The sequence below is a fragment of the Augochlora pura genome, chromosome 10 (assembly GCF_028453695.1).
Source record: "Augochlora pura isolate Apur16 chromosome 10, APUR_v2.2.1, whole genome shotgun sequence".
NCBI lineage: Eukaryota > Metazoa > Arthropoda > Insecta > Hymenoptera > Halictidae > Augochlora > Augochlora pura.
The window spans coordinates 27,807,328-27,835,047 of NC_135781.1; the positions used below are offsets into that span (position 1 = coordinate 27,807,328).

At 52.1% G+C, this 27,720-nt stretch overlaps 3 protein-coding genes across 8 annotated transcripts in view; 2 read left to right on the plus strand and 1 right to left on the minus strand.

Annotated features, from left to right (window-relative positions):
- LOC144476497 (cytosolic carboxypeptidase 1) overlaps positions 1 to 27,535 on the minus strand; it is a 34,836-nt gene extending 7,301 nt beyond the window's left edge. For 2 of the 6 annotated variants that reach the window (XM_078193535.1, XM_078193531.1), the window contains exons 1-14: positions 25,778 to 27,535; positions 23,572 to 23,714; positions 20,676 to 20,758; positions 19,820 to 19,928; positions 19,465 to 19,607; positions 19,251 to 19,395; positions 19,048 to 19,179; positions 18,826 to 18,969; positions 18,287 to 18,455; positions 17,308 to 17,374; positions 17,014 to 17,189; positions 16,344 to 16,944; positions 15,756 to 16,265; positions 15,125 to 15,303 (exon numbers count right to left, since the gene is read on the minus strand). In XM_078193535.1, coding sequence (XP_078049661.1) covers positions 15,125 to 15,303; positions 15,756 to 16,265; positions 16,344 to 16,944; positions 17,014 to 17,189; positions 17,308 to 17,374; positions 18,287 to 18,455; positions 18,826 to 18,969; positions 19,048 to 19,179; positions 19,251 to 19,395; positions 19,465 to 19,607; positions 19,820 to 19,928; positions 20,676 to 20,758; positions 23,572 to 23,714; positions 25,778 to 25,878 — 2,702 coding nt within the window. In that variant the 5' untranslated portion in view covers positions 25,879 to 27,535. Of the gene's footprint in view, positions 1 to 15,124; positions 15,304 to 15,755; positions 16,266 to 16,343; positions 16,945 to 17,013; positions 17,190 to 17,307; positions 17,375 to 18,286; positions 18,456 to 18,825; positions 18,970 to 19,047; positions 19,180 to 19,250; positions 19,396 to 19,464; positions 19,608 to 19,819; positions 19,929 to 20,675; positions 20,759 to 23,571; positions 23,715 to 23,789; positions 25,357 to 25,700 lie in introns of those variants that run through there. The other 4 variants (XM_078193534.1, XM_078193532.1, XM_078193536.1 and 1 more) reach the window with 4 other exon arrangements.
- LOC144475928 (uncharacterized) lies at positions 8,597 to 12,984 on the plus strand. Its single transcript, XM_078192361.1, has 4 exons — positions 8,597 to 8,722; positions 10,736 to 11,093; positions 11,619 to 11,781; positions 12,890 to 12,984. Exons 1-3 carry the CDS (start codon positions 8,674 to 8,676, stop codon positions 11,776 to 11,778), a joined length of 567 nt encoding a protein of 188 aa, XP_078048487.1. The 5' UTR covers positions 8,597 to 8,673; the 3' UTR covers positions 11,779 to 11,781; positions 12,890 to 12,984.
- Positions 12,249 to 13,725, plus strand: LOC144476532 (uncharacterized). The gene is made up of 3 exons (XM_078193612.1): positions 12,249 to 12,275; positions 12,543 to 12,682; positions 12,890 to 13,725. The coding sequence occupies exons 1-3, from the start codon at positions 12,249 to 12,251 to the stop codon at positions 13,608 to 13,610; spliced, it is 888 nt and encodes a 295-aa protein (XP_078049738.1). The 3' UTR covers positions 13,611 to 13,725.
- Positions 27,536 to 27,720: the final 185 nt, after the last annotated feature.

The window sequence follows — 27,720 nt, forward strand, 5'->3', positions numbered from 1 at the left end:
GCGGAATATTTCTCGTGATGCGTATTTTATACTTTTAAATTATTCTATACTTTTATATTACGTGGTATGTTTTACTTACGTACAACTTATTGTGATTATTAAAAGCAAAAAACCTTAAATTTTTTATGTAAACAAGTTGGAGAATTCTTATTTTACACAAAAGACTGCGGTCTATTCATGGCTTTGTTGTGAGATACTCAACTAACTTTTTCAATATATTAAATAATTTGTGACAGTTGACATCTATCGACTATTTCACCTGTGTATGCAAATGGGTTAAAAGTTAATTCAAAATCGGGCCGTTTTATGTTCCATGCCTGAATAAAGGATTTGGTTGTATACATTATCGTCACGCTATTACTTGCAGAAGAACGTTGACCTCCGCAAATACTTCACTCAAAGAATCTGGTAAAATCGAGATACGCGGCCGGGGATTGGAAAGGTTCCAAAAATAACTGTTTCGAACTACTATAAATCGATTCCGTTCGAAACAGTTATGATGAACCGAGACAGCTTTGTAACAGTTGTTTTTCGGCACTTGGTTTCGGTCACAGTTCTGCGATTATGTTTTACGAGATAAATACATCACATTCCGTTTAGGTTGTCGCAGCACGGATATTTCTATAATAATTTGTTAACGCCTGCAAGATATGGCTACGGCCGGACGCCTATCGGGACGGCTGTGTTCATTACGGCAAACCGAAAAGTAACAGATTCAGAACCGATATTATGAATATATTGCAACTAGTTTGCACGTAAAATGGTAAAAACGTTTAACACCTTGCACTACCGCTCCTTTCACGCTGTGACGATTAGCACTTACTCGTACTTAATAATTTTCCTAATAGGACCAGAAAACTTTTGTTTCCTGTACTGTCTTCATTTACCTTCATTCTATACTTTGATAACAGACGAATTTATTTTTACTTCGATGTAGAAGAAATTAACCCTTTTCACTCCGCGCCATCGTGGATGTTACCTACCAGCGCTTAAGAACATTTATATTATTATATAGTATACGTTATATGTGTATATATGTATATATAATATTATTATAATAATATTCGATTTATATGAATTTGTAGATATCGCTAAAAAGCTTTAATGTTTAGTCATATACTAGAATTACGATGTCCCCTGAGAAGGGACAACGGAGTGCAAAGGGTTAATAATATTCATATTTAGTAGAGTTTGCATGAAATCTTCACCACGAGTCTGACTCATTGTTATAGTGCAAGCGGTTAAAGAATTTACGGTCACAGTTATATTCCTAACGACTAATTGATAATATTAATAAGAAATATTGATGTGTACGTAACTGCTGTATTTTACAATTCATGCGGACAGTTTTTATTTTGCAATCCGCTGTCTACTCAAAACTGTGTCAAGAACTGAAACGGATGCCACAACCGTTTTCAGCCCCTGCACAGACCCATCGAGACGATTGAGGAGCAAGCGTATCGCAGCAGGAGAGAGATAACGATGCGGCTGATAATTTCAGGCAGGACACCCTGTATATTTTGAAAGGAGCTTACGTGTCCGGTACCAGGAGCCTCCTCGGCAGTGAAGAGAACTCGCTTACGGGAGAAGCGCGCGGAGAAGGGCCGAGTGACGTTCGTTCCGCTCCGTGGCCGGCGAAGGGCTGACCGCGCGCATTAGAATACTCGTGACCGGACCCCGATTTACATTCCTCCGCGAAACGCCAAGGCCTGTCGAGGGGGGCCGTTCCTCTTCCGCGGAGGCCGGGGGGGTACCAGGCGGATTCATTCGCCACGCTGCGCCGCGGCCGTCGAGGCGAGCTTGGGCCCTTTGCGGCCTCGCGCGTCTCGGCCGAACCAGCGTTTCTTCGAACGGAAAGCAGCCCTTCCGCGCCCGCCCGCGCTCTGGGCCCTCGAAGGGCACAGCCGGCGCGGCGGCGAGGGCGAACGAGGAATGCTGGTGCCCGGAGAGCCCGGTGCCCGGTGCCCCGGGACCCGAGGCTTTTTACCATGGCGCGATTGGTCGCGGCGAGCAGCGGGCCCTCGTAAAATCCGCGCTTCGCAGCACGCCGCCGCGGGAACGCGCGTCGGAACGACCGGAACGACGGATTCCGCGGGATTAATAAAACAAGGGGGCCGCAAATCAATCCTCGATCCTCCGAGCGATCCTCCCGGGCCCCTCCCTCGTCGTTCCGCCAGAAGAAATCGTGCGCGTGTTTCGCTAATGAGACGAAATCATGCGAGACCGATTAGTCTCGGTCCGCTCCTGGCGGCTATCATTACCGATAAATTGCCGAGTTAGTTAGGCCTAATGGTGGAACTTCTTTCATTCCGGTGTCTCGCTGTTAACTGTTGTGCCTATTATGTCCCGTCTCGTTAATCTTCGCGGAGGAATCGAGTGAAGCAGAAGAAAAAAAAAGAGAAGAGATAACGGTGTCCGAACGATCGAAAATATTGGATACGCAAGGACGATCGACCAGGAAATTGCTGGCGGTCGAGCGACCGCGTCATTCGCCGTGCCGAAATCGGATTCATGCGGAGCGTGACCGGGACCGTGATATAACCGCGATCTCCGACCGTCAACTTCAACGCCGAGCCTACCGTGCAAGTTCTAGATTTTGTGTGTTGAGAACTTGTTGGAGTTATAAACGACTCTGCGTAGGAAACGACTGTTGAACGGATCACATAATTCGAGCATACGTCGTAATAAAATTGGCGACGGGCTCTAAATGAATTTAGCCTTGCCGTTGTTACAAAGCGACGCGCGTTAGTTTCTTTTAATGTCCCGTGGTTCCAGCGTCGAAGCAGCTCCTACGCTTTGGGAATGAATTTCACGAGATAATAGCCGACACCGTCCAGAAAATGCTGCCCAGCTAGAAACGAGGTCTGTTTCGCAACCGTTCGCGGTGGTTCGGGTTGAACGCCAAGCGCTTCCCCAGCGCCGCGGTATGCAAATTTCCGGCGGCCGTAGGTTTTTGAAAAGGCGAGGCGCGGTATCGCCTTGCAAGCCGCGGGACGCAGATTTCATTTCAGATTTCCGTTGCGAGTGTCCCGGCGCGAGCCGGAGGAATAGATTTCGCGGCTATCCGATTCGAGATTTAATTTAGAGGCTCGTCCGTGCCGGGCCGTGTGGCATGGGCCCGCGGTTCCCTGGAACCCTTTCTAGGCAGCCTCGGTGCGATACCGGGAACCTATACGGCACAATACGACCAATCAGCGGGGAAGAAGCAAAATTAGGTCTCAAAACGGAACCGGAGAAAAAAAGAAGACGCGACTCGGGACTAAGGGACTGCTAACGAACCGAATCTTTGGCAGACTGCCTGCAACAAAGATGAAGCAAATTGATAGCTCCCCGATACCTGGAACGTTCCACAGAACCGCGTGAGTTGGGTTATGCCTGGCAAATGTGATCCAAATATAGGTACTTATCTTTCGCTTAAGAGATCGTTACAGTTCTGTCGTGTCATCGCCGTCGTTAGGACCTGTACAGGTGAAGCGGTCGGTGATTTCTCAACATCTCTCACCCGCGATTTCCGGTCGTCGAGAAACGTTGGAAATCTTCATCCGTAACCAGCGGTTCCCTCTAATAATATAAATCACAGCGGCCATGGTCCACGAATATAAATGAGTAGCGTGTAATGAGTGGGGAATGCTAATTCAATCGTTTCTCACCGAGCGACGGGGGAAACTTTATGATTTCCAGCGAATGGTTAATTGTTCGCCGCGGTTAAAATCCGGCGAGACGACGCGCCGCGCCGCGCAAGATAGTTAACTGCCTTCGAATTCGCCAAAACGAATCGTCGCCGGCTAGAGGATGTTCGGGCTGCCATAAATCTGCCCGCAAAGCAGCTCCTCTCTCAATTATATATTAAAAGGACGAGCAGAGAAATGGAGAGAAAGAGAGAGAGAGAGGGAGGGAAGGAGGGGTGGAAAGAGGAGAATCAGGAGAGAAGCCGACCTGTAACCGCAACCAGAACGTCGGAGGTTCACGGTTTCAGGTTCTAGGTCACTCCGTTGCCTGGACCCAGGCGGCTTGGGCACGTAACAGCGGCAAGAACCAGGGGCCCGGAGTAAAACGGTGGGCAGCACAAGGTGCATTTAATGGTCGTACACGGGCCACGGCTGTTATTATCATCCATTTCTGCATTCTATCGACGATCACTGGTATTGCGGCGCCGACGCTGCCTCTGTGCTTTTCATCGGCCAGCAAAACACGCGCCAGCCCCCTGGCTCTTTCATTCGCGTCGTTCCCCGAACGAGGCCCCTTCTTTTTAGATCCGTTTACAGCCTGACGAGGACCAAATCGTGTTCATTTTATTACATAATATATATCCGACCGAATCCACCGCGAGTTACGGTCGACGGGCGAGAGGATTCCAAATGCCGGAGAATACAACGTTTCGCCTAATTCTTACGTGTTTCCGCGGGATATCTCCGACCACCGTAGGCGACGCGACGCAACAATGATTTAGAGGGCGCGGCAGAATTACGTGTCCCCCGCGTCGAGTTTCGCTGTTTCGCTGTTTCCCGCGGCACCGTGTAATCGCATTAAATCCTCCGGGCAGAAGGGCCGTCTAAATATATGCACGCGGGGCAGCATAACAAGGCGTGGGCACGTAATCGATGAACCTCGGCGCCGCGCCGCGCCGCGCCGTTGCGCCTTCGCCGTTGTGTTCGCAACCCTGATGAAGGTCCGGAGAGTCCGAGCAAGCGAAAAGAAACTTTCTCGTGATGAGCGAATTTCCTTCGTCACGAATTCCTTGCGATGGGACTGTCACGGGAGTGACGATGCGGAAAATGAGAAGCGTGCAGCCCCTATCGAAGACAAAGTAACTCGTCATCGCGCGAACCCATTCCACGGTATCTTGTCGGACAAGAGAGCCCGTGTCATCGGAATTACGGGTCTCGAGGAGCTGGAAGGTGTACAAGGCCACTCTTCAAATTCTGTAAATAATCGGTGCCCGTGAAGGAACGGGTAGACTGTCTGTAATTCTTGTCACGAGGCGGGTTCGCCGACAGGCACGTCGATAGAGAGGAAGGTGCGAGGGTTCGGACTTAAATCTGTGGATGTTACCAGCGGATATATCGATGGATATCTGCGAACCGGGTAAGCCAGAGGGGCCGAGGAGTCGCAAGGAGACAAGGATGACGAGGAACACTGTCCTAGAAGCATCAAAATGGAAGAGTTGACGGCGTCGAAGCCTACGGGCCGGTAAGGCTCCGGCGATCCTCTCGGACATCGAAGCTATTCGTGGGCTAAAACCGAGTCCGTTCTCCGTTCTGCCGTTCTCCAGAGAGTCAACGATCAAGGGGTAGAGCGAGAGAGACGAGGCGAAGCCGGGTGGAAAAGGAACAGGGAGGCTAACGCGGAGAAGAACAGAGGACTCCGGGGAGTAGGGAGAAAGATAGAAAGAACGGGGGCCTTACATAGCGATTGCTGGCAGGGCCTGAAATAGACCTCGAGAATCCTCCTGTAGCATCCTCCTCTCTTGCTTCGCCTCCTCCGCTGAGCACCTCCTTCTTATCCTCTTCTTCTTCTTCTTCTTCTTCTTCTTCTGCTTCTTCTTCTTCTTCTTCTGGCTCTTCGTCGAGCAGTTGCCTGCAGCTCGAGCATGGCGTTTCTCTTGCTTTTGTTTTCGCAAAAAAGGACCAAGCCTCTCTTGACTCTCGACTGGGAGAAGTTGTTTCTAGCATCTCGTTCGTGCGAGCAGGACCGAGGGAAATGGCGGAACAGAGACGATCAAGGGAGTCGAAGAGGAGAATGAGAGCGAGGGAGAGAGGGGGTGGGGGGGAGAGAGAGAGAGAGAGAGTGAGAGCGGGGAGAAAAAGAGAGGGGTTAGGTGGTGGAGGATCGCTTGTTTATCCAGGATCGAGCTTCTGCTTTCGTTTCGTTCGCCGATATATGGCCACGAACAGACCCCCGTAGGCATCACCGTACCTAAGTGCACTCGACGAGAGCTCACGGACCGCATTCCCGTGGGAATGCATGCGTCGCTGGGAATCCGACCTGCTAAACTGACCTGCGCCAACGTACCAGCAAAACGTGACCCACGCAACGAGCCACAGCCGCTCTCCGTGCAAGCCTAGAGCCACGTCCAGCTTACTTTTGCTCCTGGATCGCTCCCAGCCCGATAAGCACGTCGTGTTTGTTAACGAACCGAACCGAACCGAGTCGTAGTAAATTCGTAGGCCAGGACGTAGCCCGTCTGCGACTCGAGGATCCCCGCGAAAAATAATGGGACTCTGGAACGCCGCGAGGGCTCGACCCCGGGGGTCGAGCCCTTCTCCAAGTGCCATTCGTAAAATTTGCGCGAGCCTAAAAATAGAACCAATCGACGAACGAGGATGACAAACGCGAGGCCCACGTGCGATTCTCACGGGAGTCTATTTGCGATCGACGGGGTGTTGGTGTCCCATGATGAAGCACGCGGCTCCCGTAATTCCGCAAAGAACCGCACGAACCTGTCCCGCCGAGTTATCGTGCCTCTAAATCGGCCGATAGCAGACCCGCCGCGCGTTCACGCCGGGAAAATGCCGAGTCTTGGGCTCCAAGCGCGCCGATACAGAGAGAGAGAGGGGTCTGTTACTGGCGTCACGCAAGACCTCGTTCCGGCTGCTGGCGTAGCAATAACGTCTATGATCCGGCGACGTTACAGGATATCGGCGTGACGCGAACCGACAACGAAGAGGTTTTCTCCGGTACCGGTTCCTATCGTAACCGAGACGACCCGGGAGACCCGGAATGAGAAAGGGAAAAAGAAAGACGAGGAGACACAGGGAGAGGAGAGAGAGATTAATCTGAGAAGAAAGTCAACCGCGGGAGGACGTACTCCAGGAGCGGGTGATCCCTCGAGCAAGAAGACGCGAGCGGTCAGAAATGAAGCCTACCTTGAGACACGGGGCCTTTTTGCGGCCTGCCGATACGGTCCCGCGCAAACGGGCCCGTAGCCGAGGAGCTCCGCCGAGGAATCTCATCGGAGGGAGCCGGCGGTGGGCGGCTTCGGTGCATTAACGTGCTAATACCGACAGGGTTCGCGCTCGTTCCCGCGGATGAAAATCGTTCGTTACCGAGGGGAAGATACCTGGGAGCCTTCTCGGTATCGTAATGGCGGTCTACTCGGCCGAGATTGGGGTAATTAACGCCGCGGACCCTGAACCGGCAGCTCCCCTCGCCACGTCCCCCTTCTCCAGGCCGTTCGAACGCGTAGCCACGCATTAAACGCGGGAAAAATCTGCTCCGCTCGCTCGCTCGCTCGCTCGGATGCGTTTAAACGATTGCAAAACGATTATACGTTTTTCTCTCGGACGTCGAAGATACCGCCTCTGTTAATGGAGGGCAGATAGAGGGCAGCGGGGGAAAAAACTGAGCAACGGGGAAAGATCGGGGAATAAGAATAGACGGCGCCAAAGGCTTAACAAGGGAACCGGTTCAAAACCTCCTTGTGCACAGACTTTCATGGAGATTCCACCGCGTCCGCAAGAACCGCAGCGCAATATATTGAGCGCGCCGCTCGCGATCGTTCCCGTGATCCCCGTGATCGCCGTGATCGCCTATGCTCGGCGACCGCGGGACCGTGCCAGCCTATCCGAGTAATTAACGGCCGGCTGATAGAATTTATAACGTCGCGTCGCCGAGCTTAGAGGAAATCCGGATGGACTCCGAAGGGAGCGACGATCGCGCCGATGCCAACCGACATAGCGATTTCCCGGAGAAAAACCCGGCGATTCCGCCGGATCGGGGCGATGGCGGTTCGTCCCTCAACGATGATGCCACTAATTAACCGGTACCAAACGATGTCGTTCGCGATCCGAGAAGATTTTGAGGGATGGTATGCGGCGTGGTGCGGCAGCGCGCCCGCTTGTCGGCGGGCACGCTCAGAAATGAAGTCTACCTTGAGACCGGCATAGTTTTTGCCCAGCCGGCGTCGTCGATACGATTCCATTCAGGACGATGAAGACCGTGAAGAGTTTCAACCCGACTCGGCTCTGTTCGTTGCAAAACAAACGGAACGACAGGACCACGTTATTAATAGTGCGCACCGGCACTCCAAATAGATTGGTGCACGAGTTCGCCAAGAAACGATCTTCTGGCGCCTCGTAAACCGGCAGCTTCTCTCGAATCGCGGGCGAACTAACCGGCTTCCATCTTGTCAAAGTTCTCGCGCGATCCGACGATAAAGAGATCGTGTCGCGGCCGGGAGGATGAAGCCTTTGTTCGCTCGGAAACTTTGCCGATCGCCGGCGAGCAAAGTTCAAGCAGAGACCCGTGTCAACGAACGCACCGCATCATCATCATCGTCCTCTCGGTCCGATGCGAACGCGGCGTTTGCCTTTTTTCCCTCTTCTCCCGTCAATCCTGCCACCTTCCTTTCCACGGCCGGCCTTTGGCAGAATAGCAGAAGAGGAGGACGAAGTCGATTACATTTCGGTTCGGTTCATCCCGTATCCCCAGTCGACGTCTCGCTGTCCCGCTCGTGCCCGCGTCCCTTCGTGGGCTCGCTCGTCCTGCTCTAGGTTAGCCAGTGAATCATCTTCAACGACCCCCTCCTCCGGGATCCGGGCAGAAGACTCTTAAGGGGGCCCACGGCGCAGCGCGAGGCCAGTCCGAGAACGCGACCCTAACACTAACATCCGGTGTATTCCGAGAGTCGGAAACGGAAACGGCTGCTTGATCGATTAATCGACACACGGCAACATGAAAATCGCTCTGCTACTGCTGCTGGCCGTCGCGGCCTTCGCCTCAGGTGCGTACCAAACATTCCGAGCACTCGCTCGCAATCTCGGGCATATCGGAGCATTCGACCGCAGTTCTAATTGATCGTCGCATGATCAGAAAACCGGAGTCAATTTTGATAATTCTGTCGCTGCATGTCGAATTTCCTCCCGAAATTCGCTGGACCAACGTTACGGTAGAGGGCCCTGTCGCAACCAGGAAAGCGTAGAAAATTCCTTAGAAGTTAATTGCCGGTCTCAGTCGGATCTTATCGAAGCTAGGCCGTTTTAGCTACTCGGTTCAATTGCAGTTGAACCACCCGGCCCGGTTGCTCCGTTTGCCGAGTGTTCGGTCAATTAGAGACTTTCTTCGCTGGACGTCTGCCAAGATAGCTTCCTCTTTGAAGGATCCCTCGGCAATCCTCGACCAGTGTTGTGGAACCGTGTACACGTTGTTCTTCCATGCAGCCCGGTCCTCTGCCTTTGTTCGGTCTTCGCACTCTTATTTTCCGACGTCCGGTGCATTCAAAGACCGAAGATAAACCGCGCGGTTACTGATCACGCATGCGGCTCCAAGACCGCTCGCCCGTTCTCGATCATTCCGCCGCGACGCTGGATCCTAATATCGTTCTTACCGCGATTCCAAATTCTCACCTGTTCCTTCCGGCCTTTCGATAAAACGACACATTTTGAATTTCAAATTCCGATCATGGCAGCGAATCGACGTTGGCCTGCGGGCTCGTGTGTTTTTATATTCGGTGAACGTTGTTAGCTGGATGTCATAGGGGCCCGGTTAATTGTAGCACAAGTGGCATAATTCCTGCTAGCGATCACAATCCGTAGCGTCTGGCGGCTGTCTTCTTTCGCGGGAACAGCAGCGGCAGACGTCTCAAGGCCTGCAGGTCGTTTACCGCCACCTGCGCCGCCGGCTTCGCGATCCGGAACATTTTTACACCGGACGCACCCTGCGAACACTGTCGCAGCCTGATTTCATTTTCGCGGAGGAATCCACGAGCCGCGTTCCATCGGGACACCTAAGAATTAACGCGAAACTTTCCATCGTCCTTCTCCGACTCGTGATCGTCGTGAATTTCGTGACTAGCAGAAATTAACGGCGAAGGCCGTGTTAGTCTCGAGGCTATATTTCGGGGGTCAAAACGGGTCCGCAATTCACGAGTCCTGTTAACCAAATAACCGTACAAGTTCAACGAACCCTCGCCGCCGGAGCGCGAGAACCGCCGAGTGGCTATTCCGGCTGAAACGGATCGCGTCAGTGAAGTGTACACAGTCAAAGGTAAATTAAAATCGCATTAGAGAGAATGATTCAGCGCTGCGAACGCGTCCCAGGCTCGACAATGTCGGCTGCTGCTCCGTAAACAACTACGAATTGTCGAATGCTCCAATCGAATCGGGAAATCGAAGCTAACGGAAACAAGACTCTACGATGAGAAATTCTCAGACGCTACGATTCGGAGCATCGTTTGTATCGATGAGATGATTTAATGGTCGGTGACGCGCGTAACGGTTCGACGCGACGACGCTAAAACGGGACACCGGGTAGATTAGAATTCACCGGATGATTTTTCCCGCGTCTGGGACTGCCATTTGCGGCCCGGTCGGAAGTCAACGGTAGAGAGACGTGCCTCGATGAGATAATACGGGGGGCAAGAAAGGAATTTCCTTCTTTGTTCAGCAGTCAAGGGACCCCGCCACCTTCGATAGTTAGCTTTTGTGCCCCGGTGAATCGTTGGGACACCTGTATAAGTCCTTACTACGATGACATCACCGACTCGAGGCATCGATCAGAATATATGCATACCTAATTCCTAGACCTTACTGAACATTATTTCAGACGTACGAAGACAATAGGTACAATAATTTCACTATAATTTCGAAACAAGGCAAGCTCGCGATTTCGAGTGTCAACAAAAATTGTCTGATTCGATTGCTCGGAACTGGATGACGATAATTAAGAAACGACCGTGAGAGTTTTCGGTTGATATGCCGGAATTCGGGCCACGAATCACTTAAGATCAATTTTGCAGCTCAAAGGATCACGACGATCCAGCTGGACGGCGTGCAGTATTTCGTCTCGAGGATGAACCCGTACAGTCCCGAGCTGAACTACTTCTTGGCGTACCAGTACTGTCGCTCCCTGGGTCTGCAGCTGGCCTCCTTCGAGACGAAGGAAAAGGCCGACACGATGACGCAGTACTTGAAGAACGCCGGCTACGTCAAGTACGACTTCTGGACATCGGGCAACAAGCTGGGCACGGATATGTTCCTCTGGATGAGCACCGGCCTGCCGTTCAACGCCACATTCGACTACATGCTCAGGCGACCTGGCAACAGACCCGCCGACGTACCACCGGGCACCGAGCCTCAACGAGTAGCTCGCGAGAGGTAATCAACCGGTCATAAAATCCTCGTTCGAGATAAACCTGTCCCTCCTGTTGCCACCTCTCTCTCGGCTCAAAGTACCCAACCTATCTTATAGTTGAACAATTTAGAAAATCCACGATTGTCCATCTTCGAAATTGCTCCCCCCGTGATTGCCTGCCCTCGGACGGCTGCAAGAGACGCGCGCGAAGCGTTTCATTTTCTCTCGAGCGAATCCCGATGGGGTCAAAGCCCTCTGCGAAACGATCGTGGAGGCGCGGTCAGTGTCCGGAAGGGGACACCCACCTGTCCGTGACCCCGTGGGGGTCGAGAGCCCTCGCGAGGCCGGAAGCCGCTGTCACAAGTCCGCGAAGACAAAGATGGCTGTCTCGGCCGGAAAGACAATAGACACGAACACGAACGATGATTATCGGTGTCCGTCGCGCGTCTCCACCCGGAAACACGTGCGCCGACTCGACGAGCGTGTGTACCGACGCGACGCGCTAATGGAAATTCAGAAACGGAACATCGTGTGATTTTTCTTTACAGCGGCGACAGCGGCAGCGCGGACGGCTGCGTCGCGATGGTGGCGCCCACGTTAGCCTGGGAGGCGCAGGACTGCACCCTGGTTAAGGACTTCATCTGCGAGCAGACAAGATGCTACTACTACAACTACGGCAGCATTCCAGTCTCTGCGACTCAGGGGTAAGAGGTGAGATAATACTTGTCACAGAAATACACGAACCTGCCGAGACGGTGAGAGAGAAGGAGAAAGAGGGTAGAGGGGCACTCTCCGGAGGACGAGTGTCCCTCGACGATGAATCTCGAGGACGCACGGACGAGAAAGAATTCGAGAACGGGGGGGCACAGAGGCTCGAGGCGATAATTGCTGGCACGCTGTCGGCCCACGCACGCGATGTGTAATTGGTCATACGTTTTCACCCTGGAACGTCGCGCGCGGAACGTTCCTCGCATGCAGGACTCTTCTCATGCAAATGAAAAGCCAGCATGCACCACGGTAACGAAGCGATAATCGACCGAGATTCTATCGATTCGAACGTACCTAACGTCTGTAAATCGACTCTTTCTCGCCGTGCGACTCGTGCGAGTCAACGAAATGATCGATGATATAACGCTTGTTTGGGATAATGATAAAGTATAAAATAGATATTGGGCTAGATGGAGAACGCTACACCTCTTGGTGGCGTTCGTTGTACGCTTGGAATTAATAATGGCTTCTCTCGCTTCTCGCAAGACGTCAGGACACACCGACACACGCGCGCGCGCGCGCACGTGGAAAAGCGTGGATACCACTGACCGCACTAAAACCGAGCCGCAGAGTCTTTTAATCCCTATCGCCTGTACTATTTTGATATGCTCATTTTTATGTACGACCTCGGAGACGTAAACAGGGATGCCTGACAGGCGGCCTTTGATTATAACGATGAGGATTATTCTGTAATACCCTGGTAGTGGTTCCACACTTTTCCCTGCATAACGCTTCTAACACCACACGCAGCTAGCACAGCAGGCGCGGGCATGGTTCTGAAATCGAGGGTAATTTACAGCAGTTCCAAAAGGAAAGATAAGAGCCTCTCCATACTTTCGGGAGAGTGATCCCACCGATCGCTCTGTGCCCGCGCCACAGAACACAGCCACTGACAGTTTCGATACCATTCCCCCCCTAATCATCAAACTCGCCAAACACCCATGCACCACGAACGAGGGAAGTCTTTCCTTCCTGTTTCGTTCGAAGATCTATGGCTTCGACGGTGACCCCCGAGCCGCCAGGCGCCTTCAGTCCTGCCACCAATTTCCAGAAATCGCAGACCCTACATAACAACCACCTCGGCGCCAGCCAGCGACGACCAGGTCGACGACCACGAGGAGAGTAGCTTGGGGAATAACAGCGACGGGGCGCAGGAGGAGAACACCGACGAAGAGAACAGAACACCGGAAGAAGAGAGCAGCTCCGTCGACGAGAAATCACCTGAAGACCCGGTCGTCAGCAGGCTGATCACCACGGCCGTTTCCGCGTCCGACAGGCCGCCGTCTATCCCGCAGTCGACGTCCTCGCCGGTCGTCACCGAGGACAACCGCGAACAACCGACGAACGGTGAACTGGACAACACAAGGCCCGACCATCTGCCGGACATCGCCAGCCTGTTCACCGACAGTCCGGCGCCGCAGGCGAGGAAGGAGAACGTGTTCGAGGGCCTGCAGACCCGGGAAGTTCACCGTTCATCGCTCAGATCCTCCACCGACATGAAGGTCGAACACCGCGAGTCTCCGGACTACATCGAGCCGCAGTTGGAGACCGAGTCGCCCAACAATGGGCTGGAGGACGCTCATACCGTCGGCCCGTACGACAGCGTGCAGGACTACTATGTCAACGACCAGCCGGAGCCGGCGGCCGAGCCGTCGATGATGAAGGACCAGGACGACGACAGCAGTACGATCCTGCCGGACGCGGAACCGGCCTACAGGTACAACATTAAAGTGCGCACCAACGGCAAAGTATTAGATCCTCCGTCCAAGTAACGCTTTAAACACTTTAGGCACCGTCTTCTCGCGTCACGCTAAGTCCTAATTGCACGTCGCGCGACGATCAACTCCTGTCGTCCATCGAATCTCCGTCGAAGTCGGAGTAGATTTTCCGTAACGAAAATATCAGCTCTATGCGAAGCGTTGGATTGTCCGGATAGGCCGTTTCGTAACACTTTAATCGGTGCATCGATGCGCTGCTAACACAGCAGAGAAAAGCTCGGGGAAGATCATTCGTTTTGTCAGCTTCCAACTTAATCGGTATGAACTTTCCGGACAGCTCGATATATGTGGTAGCAAGCTCATTATTTTATCGCCGAACGAAATTCGTTTGCTTCTGGTTGGACAGGAACGAGTTTGTCGACCCGCGAGATGCAATTGGAACACAGTCTCACTCGACGATAAGTGAACAGAGAACGGTAGAGGGAGATCCGAGAAGTTAGTTGTATTATGTACGTTCTTATCATGTGTATATCGTGTCACCCCGCGAACGGTTTTACCGCCGTTCGCGTCTGTCATCGCTCATCACTCGTTCTGATCGAAGAAACTCGCGCGTTAGTGCTCGATTGGATATCCCCTTGGAGAAAGAAAAGATCGTTCGGAATCGCTCGAAAGCACATGCGTACACACACAGCCTTTATTCGCGGAGAATTTGCTCAAGGAAACGTTTCTAATTAGTAAGACGGCTTGGACTCCTGCCGTGGACTCTCGACGACAGAGCCGACATCGTTTCTCGCAGGGGCATTTACACGATCGATCGGTCCTTAATCAAGCACGTACCCCCGTGGCGCTGGCGGACACGTATCTCATCGAATCGCATCGCGTGCAATCGATCCTTCTATTCTTTAGCCATCTTTCTGTCTTCTATTAGCTGTTCGCTGATTCGTAGCTCGTAGAACAATTAAACGAAGAACGCGCGAGGACTTGTCTGCGTGGGATCTCAGGCATCGATACGGCTGAACGGAAGAGCCGTTGCTGTTAACGTATGGCTAGCTGAACAATCATCTTTTTGGTGTAGGGTTGGGAGTCCGCCGGCGTCACCGATCACCCTCACACACGCACACGTACACGCACAAACACGCACACGTATCGAAGTAATCATCCTTAGGTAACGTTCATTCGTACGTCCGCAAGATGAAACGTTTCGCGGCGGTTCGATCCGACTCCGATCGCCGTTCGGATACGCGAGAGGGGATCGTTCGCCGACATATCTTCCTCTCTACGACCGAACGGAGGATTCGAGGACGAACACGCTGTTGTTAACGTTTCGGTCATCCAGACGTACGGCAACCGACGCACGCGTAGTTTCGAAATGATTCTTTAACCGCCTACGATCAGTGATCGTGTCACCATGGATCTTCGGATATCATTGCGTAAACACGCCGCGAATGTGTAACTTGTGTAATTGAATATTAATAAAGGTACGAGTACATTCTTACGTGCACGATTCATTGTCAACCCCCAATGTCGGACTCGATAAGAGCAACTCTGTTGGGATCGGTGTTACTTACCAACCGTTCACAACGCCCTCGATGTTCAGCATAGGCACGATCTTGAAGATGTAGTCGTCCCGCAGGCTCGAAGCGTACGCGTTGCTGCTCAACAATGCCTTCAAAGTGCCGTGCATCACCCAGGAGGCGTTGCTCTCACCTGGGTGCACCCTCGACGTCAGGAACACCACCTTACGGTTCTGAAAATCAACAACGATCACTAACGTACTGTTGCACTTCAACGAGCAAAGCTTTTCCTTTCGGGAAAGCCGAGTCATTTATACAGGCATCCTGAATTGTTGTTCCGTGAGACATTTTCCCATTGCTACTATGTTGGAAAGTCCTCTCTAGGTCTATCACGAATCTTAGGACTGTATTCATAGTCGAGTGTCATTTATAAGACCGTCTTAAGCGTGACCTTATGACACTACCTTGTTCATAGACGGTTCTTGAGATTCTTTACGAGAACAATCTCCTTGCGATCCGACTACGATGAACAATCTCAAGAAGCAACTATGAATCTAGGTGGCGATCTAAGATCATGCTTAAGACGGTCTTCTAAATAAGACTCGACTATGAATAGAGCACTGAGAGTCGCAACTGGCCAATTCAGTATGCTTGCTCTAGAAGAAGAGTCTAGAGAGTTGTGAACCTGTATGGGGTTGCTCTTGGAGTCCGTCGAGGTGATGGTCAACAGTGGGCTCTCGTTCCCGTTGAGAGTCTCGCATAGAGTCTCCGCGCGGAAGTAGGTGTTCGGAGGCACCTTGTTAGTCCACTTCCAAATGTTGACCATCAGCTGTGTGTACGTGTAAGGGAAATGGTAGGCCAGGTAGCAGATGTCCTTCTCGTGCTGGAACGTCACCGAGAACGAGATGGTGAAGTAATTCCTCCCCTTGGCCGGCCTCTGGTAATAGTTTCGGTAGTAACAGATGTCGGCGCCGGTTCGCACCCAGCCCGGCCTACCCAGCTCGGCCTCGGCCACACTGAACAGAATCGGCTTCATGCCGAAGTTGAACTGCGAGTTCGCTTTCTCGCAGTTTATGATGTTGAACGTGTACGGCACGTTCGCGTCCATGTTGGCCACCTTGAAGTAAAACCACTGGTGCCTGGACCCGCTGTTCACGTCCGGCGTCAGGATCAGATCGAACTCTCTCAGGCCTATCTACAAGAGATCCGATACCGAAGAATTTGGTAAAGGAACGGTCAAAGGTCAGGTTTCGAAACGCTCGCGGAATTATACCTGAATAGCTTTCCTCAGGTTCCCGCTCTCGAACGCGGAGAAGAAATACAAGGACTTGGTGTGACCGATTCGCAGCCCCACCATCACCTCGTCGTAACTGGCCATCTGCTTCTTGTACGAGATCTTGTCTTCGGAGGACATTCTGGAGGCAATGGCGTCCAGGTCGTAGACCACTTCCTGCATCAGGGTGCCACCGTGGAGGCCGCGTTCCACGCAAGTCAGCAGCTTCGAGCGACAGATCCATCGATCCTTCTGGTTCAGCGGTTCCTCCTTGCCAAGTGCATCGCCGCCCACCAAATCGGGGTAAGCGACCTCCGTGAAGTCGATCAAGCTCTTCACTCTGCCGGCCAACTCCCGATACGCCTGCTGGTCCGACAAACTGGCAGGCATGTCCTCGAACATCCTGATCCCTTTAGTTCCGTCTTCCGGCGACGTTTTGCTCGTCGCGTCCTTCATCGCGTCCCTTATCGTGGTCTTGCTGCTCTTCGCTCTTGAGCTCAACTTGACGTTGTTCTCCGCAGGCTCGCTGGTCTCCAACCTCTCCGTGGGGCCCTTGCACATCTGTGGCAGGTTGCCCAGCTCCTTGAAGAACACGGTGTACCTGCAAAGTTCCATCTTTGGCAAATCTGCGAATTTCATCGAGCCCTACGGGGGTCGCGAGAAACCGTACTCGCTGAGCTCTTCCTCGGTCCTCTGCGCGGTGAAAACGCCGGCGAAGAACTTGCTCTCGTCCACCTCGTCAGCGGCGTGTATCCCGCTTTCATTCGACCTCGAGTTCTGGCTCTCCTCATCGTCGCCGGAGTCAAGGTCGCTGTACAGCCTGCTCAAGGACGCGACGCTGTTCGCCTGGAATCAAAGGCGAGTCCCGTCGCATTCGAAACGTAGAAAAAGCTCGGGCGTTTTCGACAGACCACGAGTGTAACGTTTCACGCGTTACATCATCCGGTCCGACAAAAATACGCACCTGGCTGTCGATATCGCTGCCGCTTTCGGCGCTGTTAGGTCGGACGCTCGCCTCCGGCAACACAAACCTGTAAAAAATCCGTCATGCATCACGACGGTCACGTCGATGCTCTCACGGCACGCGAATTCGCGATCGATGCTCGTGGCGTTCGACGCCTCGATTGCGCAACTGGTCCAGTTATCCCGGGAGGTGGACGCTTTCGACACACTTTAATGTATGATTAAAGACCTGGCAGCACGAACAAGTAGAACGCTCTTGGTTCTCAGTGTCAACGAGCCGGGTCTCTGTCGCTATCAGGATCATCTCTAAATTCAAGCTTCAACGAAACAGCCGACCAACCACTTCGTCGAACAGGTTGGCTGACGTTTTGGTTCGCAAAGTTTCTGGCAACATGAAAGACTAACTGAACATTCAACGCGTCGACGATTGTGCTGCGGATATTTACGCGAAAAATAGGACGTGTTATCCTTCTTATTTTTCTCCAAGTAAAACGTCCGCACGAACGTGTCCTCTATCGTGCTGCGCATTGGCAGAGTGCCAAAATCTGGAGACGGTCAACCGCGTAACCTCAGATTTAGCACCGGCAGCTTCTTTTGTCTAGCAATCGATCAGTTTGTTTTGAATGTTCGTCCGAATCGAACTTCTTCGAATACCATTGAAACATTGCTTCCTACGCCAACCGTTCTCATTGTCCATTTGCTCAGCCGAATCGGTGAAATTTTCATACATTCGTGACATAACGCATAGAAATGATTAATTCCCCAATTTTTTGCATTAAGGTGACTGCAACGAACAATAACTTCATGAAAGTGGCGTGTTCTTGGTCAGCTGTTCCATCGTCGTTCAAGATGGAGTTCTCGATCAGCGATCAGAGGCGGCTCGAGATCAATTCGATCAAGCGTTATGGGAATGTCGAGAAGCTCCCGTGACAGATCGCGTTTACCGATATCGTGGACCGGCCTTGGACGGATTCGTTCACCTTGCCGGAAACATTTCGGGCACTGGCAGCTCCCTCTCCAGGCACTGATTGATTATCCCGCATATGCGCGACAGGAGGCAGTCGTAGGCTTTATCCTCGGGACAGTTGCAGCAAAACCGGTACAACACTTGCAGGCCATTGTTCCACTTGATAGCCTTCCTGCCTTCTTCTGCAACGAGCAAAAAGTGGCCGCGTGTAATGACCGTCCGCGCGAGCAGCAAACCCCGGGGACATAAATTCAACGTGCCGCGGCGTTTAGGATCGTATACACCGCGACTGTCGGAGCGTAATTGGTGATTTTCATGACTGGTGATAGGAGGAGAAACCATACAATGGAATTGCGTTCGCGGAGACGTCGACGAGCAACAAAGATCGGGCCGGAGATGAATGCTAATGGGAGAACCGATGGAGACCGGTAATCATTCTGGTCGATCGATATGCTCCTGACAATCCAGCTGACAGTCGTCTCATAATCTTTTCGCCCGGCGTCGACTTCCGGGCGGGTATTGCGGAGGTCGAAAGGTCGCGAACAAACTCACTCGTGACGCAGAGGTGCTGGATCGTGGTCACCGCGCAGTTGCAAATCTTCAGCCTCATGTAGCCGTCGTGTCGCTCCCATTTGTCGAAGATTCGCATTAGCAGATACATCATGCCCAGCTTGACGAACTTCGTGCAGAGCAGCTCTGTAGGCGAAACGAATTCGCGTTCGTTAATCGGACAATAGGGGAACTCGATTAGAAGGAATAGTCTCACGCACGTACTGTTCGTTGTGAAATGCTTGAAACACTCTAACAGCAACCTCAGTTTCAGGTGGGGTCTGTAGCCGACCGAGACGAACGTCTTCTCAAACGTGCTGGCGATCCCGTCCTTCACCAGCACTTGAAGCGTGTACGCTGCAGAGCAGAACAGAATTCAGTCGGATACGAACAGCGGACAACCGATAAAGGATCGACAGGCCACGTACAATTTCTGGCGAGGCTCTTCAGGATCCACAGCAACGGCATCAGGATCTTGCTGTTGTTGTAGTGCTGCTTCAGCGCGACGTGGAACACCTTCACGGTGTTGAACAGCTTCATCTTCAACGCGAACTTCTGGTCACCCTGAGCCACCTGAGGCAGGAATTCAAAATTAGCTCGGTCGTCAATAATTTTCATATAATAACACGACCTAACGCTCACCTGGCTGAGTATCCAGACCACTTCCTGCGTGAGGACCTCGGTAGAAACAGTCTCCGCGTGCTGCATATTAATCAAAAGCTTAACTAGGGCTTGCGTGATGCCCAAGTTGACCAGTTGCATCACTGCCATACGACTGCTGGACTCTGTGAAGGGTAGCGAATTAGGAGTGGTCGATCATGCAACGCGAAATTAGCTTAACACGTTCGCTGTCCCGTTGCGACCTTCCAAGTCCGTTGAAACGAGAATGCTTTCTATAAAACTGACGGAATTGATAATGTTCGCATCAAGACGTCCAGCGGCTCGTAATGCTTCCGGACAGAGAACGCGGCTATCGAGTAAATCGAACCGCAGTTACTTGTACTCTTGTTCTTCGGCCCTTTGGTCTTTCCTTTGGGGATGCGGGACGCTATGCACTCGTGCAGTATGCTGGCGATGCTGTAGTTGATCGCGTGATCCTTGCAGTTCTGCGGCAAACAGATATACGCTCGGTTAATACCAAAAAGCCGCTCCTCTGTTTCTGGCGGTTATTTGTGGGGATCAGGGATGAAAAAGCGGAAACGCGAGCCAGACCCCGCTCGAATTGGCTGGCGTTTCCGAGCGATCGAGAGATAGTTGACGCGCCTAAATGCCACGGACGATAATTAGGCCGAGCCGGGCCGGCCCGGGCCGCGTGCGTGCAACACTTATCAGAAAATGGAACGAGCGGATTTCCAGTTTCGCATGTTGCTGGGAGCGCAACGTCGACCAGATAGACAACGAGGTCCCCGCACGCTGATGCGACTTAACCACGCCATTCCGTGCACATCGTTTGCGGTGCACGGTTAATTGGCTCCGCGGAGTGTCGATTGAATGTCGACAGCCGAGAAAACTATAGCTCACAGTCACCCGAAATCGTGAAAACGCCAACTGAATTCGCACCGCTGTTATCAGCACGCGATTTCCTACCAGCAAATCGTTTCCAGGGGTCCTTCCCCCCCTCGAATTCGAGTCTGGTATTATTGTCCCTGTTACAAAGTGGGACCACCCTTGCACGGGGTGTTTCAACTACGGTGAACAAAACTTTGCCAGTTGTTTCGGTAATGCAGCCGTTGCGAATTCCTAGCGTGATTCGAACGATAATCAAGGGTGGTTCTCGGTGGCTATCGCGAAGGCAAAATAAGGAGAGAGAGAGAGAGAGAGGGGAGACGACGATTCAATTAAGTGCCACCCACCTTGAGCGTCGCGACGAATATCTCCATCGCCCTGGAATTCTTGCGCCATAGTTTCTCTAGCGTGCGTTCGCGGACTCGTCGATCTGAAAATTATAGTTGTCACCGGCGAAACGCGTCGATAGAAAGTTATCTACAGATCTGCATGCGATTGCGATTCATACCAAATGCCCATAAATATCTGCGGTCTACTTGTTCGCGATTTATTTATCGTAGACGTTTGAATTTTCGAATTTCGTAGAAAGTTCGGTCGTTGGCGATCGGGTTGGATCGAAAACGCTCGATGAGAATGAATGATTTTTGTGAAAGGTTTCGCGATCCTCGCGCGGAATGACACACGAGAAACGCTGCAGAAGAAGTTGAAAGCCTTCGATCGGGAAACGACCGCTCGCAGGAACGACGAAGCGAAACGATAACCGAGCAGAACATAAATCTCCGTGGGACTTCCCAGTGCCAGACGTTACAGCGACCCTGCCATAATAAATAACGGGGTGAGCAGGTGTGCGAGCAACAATGCTCCCTGTGCGATCACCGAGCGAGCATTGGCAAAAGCGCGTGGCTCCCGTTTCAAACTTGACGCAAGGCCAATCGCTCCCAATGCCATGAACGCTGCCTATCCGCGAAAGAAGAAAAAAAACTGAACATTGAACATTTCATGCCAAGGAGGCTGCTCGAACAGGGCTATTGGTAGCCGCCGCATTCCTTGCCGATTGTACGTCTCGACGCTGACAAGTAATCCGTGTAAACAACTCTCCTACACGTGTAATTGTTCAATAACTTCGGCCGTGCGCCGAACTTAATTACACACTCGGCTCGTCGTTGTCGAGCATCTATTCCGACGTCCCGTCGAGAGACCACACTCGTCAAGAATGATTTCGATTATTCATTTCCAGTGGCCGCGCTACCCGATTCGAACGGAAGAGGAAAGTTCCTTGAAAACATGTTTGCATGAAATTTGCCGCGTCAGGCAGACTCGGCATTCAAAGAAAATATTTGCAATCGTGGGTAAACAATGTCCACGAAGAAGTGGACAGCAGCGCGGAACGGAACCGGCAGCGACAGGCGAGCTGAGTTTCAAAAACTCACCATCGAAGCCAAGAAAACACGGATGCGACTTTTTTTAAGAATCGCGTAAAATTCAAGGTTCGGCTCGTTTCCTTGTTTCGACGTGTTTATCGAAACGCTAGGAGCCTGAAGAGGAAACTCGAATTTTTGCGTTGGTTGCGCCACCGACGAGCAGACTGACGCTAAAATAATGGACTCGATTGACTTTATACTTACCAAATAAAACATATTAAATTTTACAATTAAAAAATAAACAGAATAAAAGAGTAAATAAATTTAATATGTCATGTTCGATGAGTTAATAAATTTGATAAAGTTTGTTATGCCTGACGAAAATGTAGCTATATTTTAACATTTTTTAAAGGCTCTCACTGTTTCGCGTTCGGTCTATGTTTCTGCCATAAATGCATAAAATCCGCAGTCTTCTATTAAATCGGTGCAACGACACCTAGTCCACTGGGGATGCATAAATATCGAGCAATGGGACAGAGGGCCCTTATCAAATTGGCACGATCGCAGTTCACTTCGTGCCGATCGAAGCCAGGGTATTGTTCGGCTTTGCGGCCCGTTGGAACACGTCCAAGCGATCTATTAGCCGGTAGCCGAAAACTCTTGCGTAATCGAAAGCGGGTAGCCGGCTTTTTCGAAAATAACGAACAATACGCCCGCCTGCTACGCCGCGGCTTCGCTTGCACACCTGTTCGCCGATCCGCGAAAATCCGCCGTTCGGATATCGCGAGTCGCGCGTCATCTTTTGCTCGTGAATACCGCGGCTTCCGGCGCGCGATTCGCCGCTCGATAAATAAAACCGAGACTAAATTTACGCGTTACTGAAAACCAGTGTCGATGATCCGGCAAAGATAATCCGGTCGCACGCGAGCGACCGAACCGGCCGCCGTTCTATCGCCCTCGCATCTCTCGATTGTTTCGAATCCGAGTATTTTTTTTACCCTTCTGCCTAGTTTGTCACCTTATACAGAAACTCCGTGCTATTGCCACCATTTCGAGATAACGAACCCGTAGCCGCAGGAACGCTTCTCAAGGAATATAAAGGTCTGTCAACGATCGACAACGCTTTCCGTCTAACGGACGAGAATCGTGCGTCTTCTCGCACGTTTTCAGGTACTACCGTCTTTCTGCTTTGTCGCGTTTCAAGGTCTCCGAGGACCGCGAGATAGGTGCACCGTAGGCGGACCAGGAAGTTTGGTGAAACTCGACGGAACGAGTCCTGTTCGAAAGCGACCCGAATGCGAATTTCGCCATTTTCTGGGCAAACCAGCGAGGAAAGTTCTTACGTGACACGCCGGGAGAGTTCGACGGAAGCGTTCGGACGATGTTCGTGCGGCTGCGAATTAGTCCGGTTCCGATTGCGACACGACGAGCGAATTGCAAAACGGGGACGGAAGCGTGTCGAGGCGCTCTCGGCATTGCCGGTCCGCGATACCCCGCGAACAGCAGAGAATATTGTGCAAGTTTTCTGGTGATTAGTCCGGCGAAATGGAAGCCAGCGTTCGCGGTAAAAATAGCGATTTAACGGCACGAGCCTGGGACTTAAAGTGTCCAATCTGTTTCAACTCGTTTAGAAACTCCGTCGCTGCTCGCTGCCGCATTGGAGCATCGTGCGCCCATGCGAACCCTTTCATTTTCGTCCGGCGAAACTATGGACGACGAAGAGGTTCTGGTCGCTGCAGCTGCGAAAGAAATAGCGAAACGAGCGATTCGATTCGCTGTAGATGTTCTGACAGTGTTTCTGGCACTGGGGCGATAGTAGGTTTCGACTGTGAATAGTCGATAATCTCATGAAAATGACTGATAAGGCATCGGTGATTGGTACCTGTGGATACAATACGCGCGTGGATCTTGGCGGCAACGTTTCTGAACGCCTCACTGTGCGGTTTTGATGCGCAGGACACGAGCTTCTCCAGCAACACGTCTCCGACAGCCTCGTCCGTGCCTTTGTTGCTCGGTGACATCACACTAAACCGCAAAACCAAACAATGAAAGCTCAATTATAAGATGACGATGAGTCGTAGATAAAAAGCAGGCGTTCACGTAGAATGTAGATCATGCAAGCAGGCTATGAGAAGCAAGCAGAAGATGTTCCCGATGAAGAAACAAAGGGCTGTTCGGGTCTGTCGCGTCAGATTCTGTGTACACCGCGGGAAAGACAGACAATCTCGTGGACCTAGGCTGTCGGTAGCCTCTGCTTGGTCGTTGACCAGCCCCCTCAACCTCGAGTCTACCCTCGTTTCATTCTGCCGAAGACAGAAAGAATAAACACTGTCAAGAGCTTGCGAAACAATAACCGTTTATCGTCCAAGCTTTTGGCATGCTCGGTTTAAACGTCTACTTTTTCCAAGCGTTAATCTTCTCGTTGCAAAGTGTGGCTCCTTCCTAGCTAATTCTCAGAAGAATAAAGACCGTCATTGAAACATGGAATCGTTCGTATCGAGCGATGAGGGGGCCCGTTGCTGACAGGGGACACAAATCAAAGACCATTGTCATCATTGTACTTAACCAAAGATTTGGGCCGCTCGTCTTATTCGTCTCCTACGAGATCTTTCGTATCTGCGATACAGAACAGAGCAATCGTTTCTGAGTTCAAGAAAAAAAATTGGGGAGAGGTGAGGACCGCGGCGCGACGTGTGGTCTCGTCGCGTAGCGTCGCCCGAGACGCGAATCGACAGTCGTTTGGCTTCTGGCCAGCTCTGGCATAATGCTAGTCAATCTCCTTTCGCGATCAGCTTGGTCACCGGCTCGGCCAATGTCGCTTGAACGAGAATCGAACACGTTGGAAAGCAAGCCGTGTCGCGGCGCGTCACCGTCACCGTCACCAGTCAAGGTTAATTAACGCGGCCGAATAACAAGCGGCGCTCGAAAATGAAGGGCGCCGACAGTGTCCGACGCGACGCGGCGACTGATAATTAGCGTCGCCGGCCGACCGTTCTCCCTCGCCTTATCTCCGGAGAGTCACCGGTCACTTTTCGCTGCTGTTTTAATTGGAAGATCGTCGACGCGGCGGTCCCTCGCATAATCTGTTCGCTCGAACCCCCCGATAAATCAGAATTAATTAATAACAAGTCTTTTTTTCGCGACGACAGACTTCGCTCGAAGAATTCATTAAAGATGCCGGCGAAGGTTGAAACGATTATTTTAATTCGTCGTGCACGCGCGAACGTATCGACCGTTGGGACGCGAAATCGATGACCAACGACACGAGCAACCGTAGTATTTATCGACTATAAATATTATTTGCCGTGCGCTGTTCGTAACTTGCGTTTCCAACAATGTGACACGCCGTGTGTTTTGGCCGGAACCGCGGCCGCGACTGTGCCAATGCAGATTTTGCAATTATTCCGACCGGCCGGCCAAGTGTCTAACGAATACTTTACTGGAACGTCTCTACGCATTGTTTCTCGAAGCTGTAATTTCGCGGAATACAGTCGAAACGTGCCGAGCAAGCTGCGTCGCTAGAAAAGTTAGCGTAAAACTGTTTTTGCATCTGCCAGTAGAATTTGATACCAGAGTGCACGGGATGATTTCCAATTCGTGATACCGCGGCATAATCGAGATTGTACATAGAATTTGTTCAATGTACGTGATATTGCTTCGATCTCTGTACATTTAACATAGGACGCGCGATTGTCGCATAAATCTCATAATCCACATATCCATTTCCGTTCGTATCCTCACTGTTGAGTATCGTGACAAAGCGCTTATACGTGCACAGCTATTCGCAACTATGCACTTCGTCACTTCACACTGATACGCGCAAGTGATACGATGCGATACGAAACGAATACGCAGCTGTAGACTTGCGGCAAAAAATAAGAATGGTAAATATCGTAGAATCGAATTGGTCGACGTTGTCGCGAATTGGCACGATCCCGTGGACAAAGGGGTAAGCGTGCGAAAATCGAGAAACGGCTTTAGATATGTGCGTTCGGAACGGGGACCGGAAACCGGAAACCTGACGCAGAGCTGCGAGCACACGCGCGGGACGCGGGCGCGAGCGTTTTTGTTAGTGGCGGGATTTTTACTCTTCGTCCTGGTCATCCTGCTCGTTCTCATCGTCCGCCAGCTGATCCGCCTCCATCGGTGGCTGGTTAACCTCGTCGCACTCCTCCGACGCACTTTTCATACTTCTTCCGAGCCGTTTCCTCCGGCCGTAGCGACTCCCGAACTGGTCACCGCCGTTTTCGATCGACACTTTCGGAAGGTTTCTTCAACTCGACGTCCTCCGCGGTTTCAACGCGTCATCCTCTCTTTGTTTCGTATCCGCTCGAACAAACGATCCCCGGGGGTCCCACCTTGTCGCGTGTCTCAGGGATCGACGGACAACGATCTAGCGATTGAAGGGAACACGAGACACGGCCCGAGAGGTTTTCCGTGAAATTCGCGGCACGATCCACGCGCTTTGCCACTCCGAGGCGGTTTGACGTTTCGCGCTGCCAAAACTATGTTTAAAAGCATAGCACGCACGCACGAGGCGCCTCTATTTATAGTGACGGCCGCTTTCCGAAAACCGCGCCCCTTTATCTCATATTTTCGATCCCACCCCCGCCTCGTAGTCTCACCCCCCGTAGAATCGGACCCCGCATGTCGCGGCACCACGAGTCGCACGGTCAAGAGGTGATCCAACTCGTCGGCGTGTCCTTCGTCCGCATTGTCCGATCGCTAATTATCTCCGCTAATTTCGCTTCGCATACGACTTCGTTATCCCTCGGTTCGATGTCGATTCTCGTCCTGAGATCGTCGGACTAGGATCACCAAGGATGTGCAAGGGTAACCGGTGGCTTATTGTGCTCGACCTTCATGGTTGCGAACACGTTAGTTAGATCCGCGAATAAATCTCCGTGGTTTCGTCGCAATATCTTGTCGCGCGAGGAAAGATTGTTTACTGCACGAGTCACGGGATGACGGAAACCGGACCCGCCTTGCCAAAAAGATGGAGAGACCGCTCGTTAATCCCGAACAAGTTAACATATGAAAAACAGGTGAGAACGTGAAATATTAACTCGACAGGAACACGCGGCGAGACCGAGGATGCAGCGAGCCATCCCACGAACCACCGGGAAAAGTTGCCGACACTTTTGAGGAGACCTTGGCCGCCGATCCAGTCGATATCTTTAGATTCGCTGACAAGTCGAAAGTGACAGCTCGCTCGAATTCAAACGGACCCGCCACGGTGTGAAATGCACGAATCAACGGAGGACACGGTGGCTAGCCTCGCGTCGTTCACCCACGCATCTGCGGACTCATCCTCGTCGTGACACTTTGTCGCTGAATCTGACAAAGCCGGTAGGCACTCGCGGGCTCGCTTAGGAGAGGGGACTAGGACCCGGAGTCCTCAAGCACAACGAGATCCTAGGGGAGGAGAGCGCCGACAAGAGCGGAGCAACGACACCGACCCCGTTATTAATAGAGTCGGTTCCGATAAACGTTCGCACGCGAAGAAAGTCGAGGAAACACGGGATGGAGCGGAAGAGAGAGAAAGAGAGGGAGAGAGAGAGAGAGAGAAATGAAGAAGAGAGACGAGGTGTCCGTGGTGAAACTGCCTTCGTACGCACTGGTAGCACACACGCAGAGGCGGTTCCTCTATCGCGAGCTGTCGGAGGATACACCAGAGGGTCGAGTCGACCCGTCCTCGAGACAGGACACCGTCAAGTCTCTCCGTCGACACTCCGTCGAGACACGCACTAACACACCGTCGCGAATCGCGACGAAACGCGACAAAACGCGACTCGTCACGGAAGGGTGTCGCGCGAATCAGGTGTATGCGGCACTTGTTGATAAACACGAAGCCTCCCGCGGATTGATTAGTGGCCGCTCGAGCAGCCACGAGCGTAGTCGACGCCTCACGAGCCTCTCCGCCTATCGATTCCTGAAACGGCGCTCCGGTTCAAACTGGTCCACCGACTCCTCCGCCATTTTTCGACATGGTTTCTCGCAGCTTTTACCAGTTTTTTTTTCACTCGCAGAA